This window comes from Elaeis guineensis, chromosome 8 (genome assembly GCF_000442705.2).
Source record: "Elaeis guineensis isolate ETL-2024a chromosome 8, EG11, whole genome shotgun sequence".
NCBI lineage: Eukaryota > Viridiplantae > Streptophyta > Magnoliopsida > Arecales > Arecaceae > Elaeis > Elaeis guineensis.
Window position 1 is genome coordinate 18497349 of NC_026000.2, and position 6238 is coordinate 18503586.

The 6238-nt window shown below is 44.6% G+C and overlaps 1 protein-coding gene across 1 annotated transcript; it reads left to right on the forward strand.

The window, feature by feature from the left end:
• The first annotated feature begins 486 nt into the window (after positions 1-486).
• LOC105049982 (uncharacterized) lies at positions 487-4745 on the forward strand. Its single transcript, XM_029266353.2, has 2 exons — positions 487-3324; positions 3812-4745. The coding sequence occupies exons 1-2, from the start codon at positions 501-503 to the stop codon at positions 4150-4152; spliced, it is 3165 nt and encodes a 1054-aa protein (XP_029122186.1). The 5' UTR covers positions 487-500; the 3' UTR covers positions 4153-4745.
• The last annotated feature ends 1493 nt before the right edge of the window (positions 4746-6238 follow it).

Below are 6238 nucleotides of genomic sequence, written 5' to 3' on the forward strand. Positions count from 1 at the left end.
TAAATTAGAAATTCAAGTTGGATAGTTATGGATAAACAGAGATGCAGATATTATCTTGATTGATTATTATCTTATTTTATCTATTTAAATTTTAAATTAAATTTTAAGGCAATCCACTGAGAAATAAAAGTTTCGTTATTTCATTCTTTCCGAGCCTCATTCTTTTTCTTCTTTTCCCCTTATTTAAGATTTCTTTTTTTATCATAACCTACCTCCCTCTCTGTTTCTCTTCATGATTAAATTATCCAGCCCTTCATGTCATCCCCAACCAGCCAACTTTCTACCAATCTAATAGCATAACCCTGACCCAACTGCATAAACTAAACCAAAGCCCATCTGCATCCATCCGACAATGAAAACAACAGCAAACATATTAAAATTAAAAAACAAATCTGTTCTTTCGATCCAGATCTTATGCTTTTCTACTATAAAAAAAAAATGGGGTTCCCCCCTCTGCAATCCCAACACAGATCATCTCCTCTCCCCTTTTCCCATCACCAATGCCTTCAAACCCGCAATCACTGTCCTCTGGTTTCCACACCTTCAGTTCCATAATTCTCCTCCTCACCATAATCTCTTCCTTCTTGTGCTGCCTCTCTGTTGATGACCAAGGCCTAGCTCTCTTATCATGGAAGCGAACTCTCAACAGCTCCGCAGATGCATTCAGGTCATGGAAGCCTTCGGACCCCGATCCATGCAAATGGTTCGGCATCACCTGCAATGCCAAATCCGAAGTCATCAGCCTAAGCTTGAAGTCAGTGAATCTTCAAGGTCTATTGCCTTCAAATTTCCAACCTCTCAAGTCCCTGAAGACACTCATTCTTTCTGCCACCAACCTCACTGGCCCAATCCCAAAAGAATTCGGAGACTACCAGGAGCTGGCCTTCATAGACATCAGCAGAAACCAAATATCCAGCGAGATCCCCGCAGAGATCTGCAAGTTGAACAAGCTTGTCTCTATCTCTCTGAATTCTAATTCTCTGCAAGGAGCCATTCCCTCTGACATTGGCAACCTCTCAAGCCTTACTTATCTAACTTTATATGACAATAATCTCAGTGGTCAGATCCCACCCACCATTGGAAAACTACAGAAGCTGGAAGTTTTCCGGGCCGGGGGGAACCAAGATCTCAAAGGCATATTGCCTCCAGAGATTGGAAACTGCAGCAACCTTGCCATGCTGGGCCTCGCTGAAACCAGTGTATCAGGGAGCATCCCTTCCACAATTGGATTGCTGAAGAAGATCCAGACCATTGTTATCTACACTGCCTCCCTCTCAGGTCCAATCCCAGAAGAGATTGGCAATTGTACTGAATTGACAGTGTTGTATCTATATCAGAATTCTCTGTCAGGTTTCGTTCCAGCACAGCTTGGCGAGCTCCAAAATCTTCAGAGTCTGCTCTTGTGGCAGAACAACTTGGTGGGCGCGATCCCTCTGGAGCTGGGGCGATGCAAAGAGCTTATTCGTGTGGACTTATCACTGAATCTTCTGACCGGCAGCATACCTAGAAGCATCGGGAACCTCTCAGAGCTTCAACAGCTTAGGTTGAGTACTAATCAGCTGACAGGTCTGATACCACCCGAAATCTCCAACTGTACTGCTCTGACAGGTCTCCTGGTGGACAACAACTCGCTCTCCGGGGAGATCCAGATAGATTTTCAGAAATTGGAAAATCTCACCCTGTTCTATGCCTGGCAGAACAGGCTGACGGGGAATATTCCGGCGAACTTGGCCCGATGCCACAACCTTCAATCGCTCGATCTCTCTTACAACAATCTGACCGGGCCGATACCGAGGGAGCTCTTCAGGCTGCAGAATCTTACCAAATTGCTCCTCCTGTCCAATGAATTGTCAGGATTCATAGCACCGGATGTTGGGAACTGTACTAGGCTCTTCCGGCTCCGGCTGAATGGTAACCGGCTTGCAGGGGCCATCCCCGCGGAGCTTGGTAATCTAAAGAACCTCAACTTCCTTGACTTGAGCAACAACCGGCTGATAGGTCAGATCCCACCGGCAGTATCAGGATGCGAGGATCTCGAATTCCTCGACCTTCATTCGAATTCTCTCAATGGTGCCTTGCCTGATTCATTCCCAAAGAACCTCCAATTCATTGACGTCTCGGATAACAGGATCACTGGGCCGCTGAGTCCCGGCATCGGGTCGTTGCAGGAGCTGACCAAGCTTATCGCCGGGAGGAATCTGCTATCTGGCAGGTTTCCGGTGGAGATTAGATCCTGCAGCAAGTTACAACTGCTGGATCTCGGCGACAATGCTTTCTCGGGTGAGATACCGCCAGAATTAGGCCACCTTCCATCCCTCGAAATCTCACTCAACCTCAGCTGCAACCATTTCACTGGTGAGATTCCAAGCGAATTCTCCGGCCTGGGGAAGCTCGGCTGCCTCGACATCTCCCACAATGAGCTCACCGGGAACCTTGACGCACTAGCCTCGCTCCAGAGCCTTGTGGCTCTGAACATTTCCTTCAACACCTTCTCCGGTGAATTGCCAGACACCCCGTTCTTCCGCAAGCTCCCGCTCTCTGATCTCGCTGGAAACCACGGGCTGCTCATCTCCAGCGGTCCCACGGCCCATGAGGACTCATCGAGCAGGACCACCATCTCTGCGCTGAAGCTCGCCATGTCGGTCCTCATCAGTGTAAGCGTCGTGCTGCTCCTAATGGCCGCCTACGTGCTGGTTCGCACTCGCACCAGCCTACGTGGAGATGAAGATGGCGCATGGGAGGTCACCCTGTATCAGAAGCTCAGTTTCTCGGTGGAGGAAGTAGTCCGGGGACTGACGTCGGCGAATGTGATCGGAACCGGAAGCTCGGGTGTGGTCTACAAGGTCAGAATTCCGACTGGCGATATGCTTGCCGTCAAGAAGATGTGGTCGTCGGACGACTCAGGGGCGTTTACCAATGAGATTACTGCACTGGGATCGATACGGCACCGGAACATCGTCCGGCTACTGGGATGGGGAGCGAATCAGAGCATGAAGCTACTGTTCTACAACTATTTGCCCAATGGGAGCCTGAGCGGGTTCCTTCACCGGAGCGGGGAGGGGGTGGCAGAGTGGGAGGCGAGATACGAGATTGCAGTTGGGGTGGCGCACGCCATCGCCTACCTGCACCATGACTGCGTGCCGGCCATCTTGCATGGCGATGTGAAGGCCATGAACGTTTTGTTGGGGCCGAGTTTGGAGCCATACTTGGCGGACTTTGGGCTGGCTAGAGTTTTGACCCCGGTTAATGATGGTGCTTGTGCTAGCAAGTTAGATTTCAAGGCGGCTCCTCGCATTGCCGGGTCTTATGGATACATAGCTCCAGGTAATTATTATTCACTTTATTATCAAAAAAAAAAAAAAAGGTATCTTTACCATCGAAGTCTTATCTTATGCGGTTTAACTTTTAATTCATGTCTTTAAAGATTAATTCAGTTCCTTCTATTAAACTTTGCTTTGCTATTGTGCTTTCTCGATAGAATTTGCCTCGACAATTTTTTTCCGACCAGTCGATGTACGTAGTATTATATTAAGCTGTCTAAAAGTGTTTACCAAAAGTTCCCTTGGCTTAAAATTAGGCCTTGATTCCTAGAACCTAAGAAGATATTAGAGAGTTATACATAGAAAGCTTTTATAATTTATGTATAACACTTTGATCCACAGAGGCAGGCTCTGTTAGATGAGACAAGCCTGGTTGATAGAGATTAGGTTTAAAAGGTGAATAATAAGCTGAGATACTTTTGGGATCTATAGGGTTATATGTTATATATTCCATTATCATTAAAAACTAATCATTTGCTTTTCTGTAACAGAGTATGCTTCGATGCAACGAATCACAGAGAAGAGTGATGTCTACAGCTATGGTGTTGTCTTGCTTGAGGTCCTCACAGGAAGACATCCTTTGGACCCTACACTTCCAGGAGGAGCTCACTTGGTTCAATGGGTCCGTGACCACTTGCACAGCAAGCGAGACCCGAGAGATCTTCTTGACCCAAGGCTCAGAGGCAGTCCGGACCATCAGACACAAGAAATACTGCGAGCAGTTGCCATCTCAGTCCTATGTATTAGTCCTCATGCTGGTGACCGGCCTACCATGAAGGATGTCGCTGCGTTGCTTAGAGAGATCAGACAACCAGTGAGAGAAAATCACTAGAGTCGTATCCGAAGACAACATTAAATCAATTTAGATAGTTCAAGGATAAAATTTTAATTTTTTATAATTTAATAATAATTTAAAAAATTCAACTTAGTTCAAAAATCAGAAACATAATTTATCCTTTAAAAAAAAAAAAAAAAAACAGTTAGGGAGATAGAAACCACCCGGCTGTAATTGAAAAGAAACAAAAAAAAAGGGATACAAAGAAGAGAAAACCAGAGATGCTGCTATCTGAACTGCTTTGGCTTCTTAATCTCCTTCGACATGTCAATTGACAATGAAATTTGTATTTGTGAGTTTATATCTTGCATCTCCGCCCATGACAAAGGTTTTATCATTTGCTGGACCAAATTATTGCTCATGGCCCAACATTCTGGAAGCGAAAAAACCATAGTTTAGTAGAAAGGTTTTGCTCAAATTGATATCTAAGATGTCTCCTTTGTCATTTCCTACTACTACAACTGAAGTTATCCATCTTTAGATTGCTAACAATCAAGGATACCTTAGTGAAAAATTATCACCGTATTCAGATGGCAGCAAACTCCGGTATCTTGCACTTGGGACACATCAAACTCTTGATCAACTACTCCATCAAGTCTAAACCTTGGACAAACGTGCATTAGCCGGCTGATTTGTACTCGAACAATATAAACTGTGCCGCGTGCTCCTCTGAACCGAAGGGAAAAATTCCAGCCTGTGTTTATGAGACAGATGAACCTTTGCTTCTGCTAAAGGAACAACAAGAAGGAACAACAAGAATCTGCAATCAAAAAACTCCTTCAACGATCGGCACCTTTCAAAAGCATCCTGCCAAACTGGCAATTCACAACTAGCTTGTGACCCACCAACCTCTTGGTCATCACCCCTTGGGACCAAACGAAGACACATCCTATAAAATGCTTCAGAATAAATTGACGTTAGTAACATTCTGGATATTGTTTTCGTGGGTTCAACACTGGTTGCTCAGTGCACAATACATCTGTTCCGGCTCATTCCATTCAATCACTATGCTGTGAATAAGAAAATAGTCTTGTCATCTGCTACATTATCAATCCTAAACAACAAAAAATATGTACAAACTGATGTTTTCAGCTGTACACATCAGAAGAAATTGATCTTGTGTGTTTGTAAACAACAAAATGCTTCAAAAAACTTTCACGGTATGATTAACAAAAACTCAAAATATCATCACTTAGAGAAAGGATCCTCCAAAACGTAATTCACATCGTGTAATGTGATCGCTGTCTCCGGCTGAATAACATCTTAGAGAAAGGGGTGTTTTACCTTGCCTTCTTTTTTTTGATAAAACGGAACATTTATGCAAAACAAATATGAATATCATGGAAAAAAGATGTCACGGAAGGACATCGATAAAATTGATATATCAGACAAAACATCTGCTCCAAAATGGTTAGCAACATAGCTAGCCACTTAATCGGCAACACTGTTTGCCTCTCTGTACACATATTATTAGGCAATAATTTGAATTTTGATATTTATTTTCAAATTATTCTCCTTTGTTCAAATTTTTCACACATCTCACGTCGACGAAAATACACTCTGCAAACACAGGCCAAATGTCACGTATGAGTGGGTTGGAGGCTGAGCTCCCACTTCATCTCTATAACCAACTGACAACCATGGTTGAATCCCCCTCCACCATTAAATGATTAGTTCGGAGCTGCAGCCTTGCAAAAGATATGCCCTCCCATGCAGCTCGCAATTCCACAATCGGAACAGTTGTCTAAAATAGGCAACTCTCATGCATCGTAATAAATCTAGAGTCCGGACCTCGAATCACAAAACCAGCACCACCATGTTCACCAGTAACACTGTCATTAAAGTTGACCTTGAGGAAGATCGGGGGTGGGGCCTCCCAAGAGATGAACACCCTATAGGACATTGAGAAAGCCGGGGGAAGGGGGGTACTAGATGTCCCAACTTCTTAGGGTCGGCCCTGGTAGCGACAACTTCAAAATCTCGATAGCCTCAGAAGAGGTCCTCTCGAACACAAATCTTGACGACATCTACCTAGCCTCAAATAAGTCAGTATTTCGGACCAGCCAAATCTGATAAGCCACAT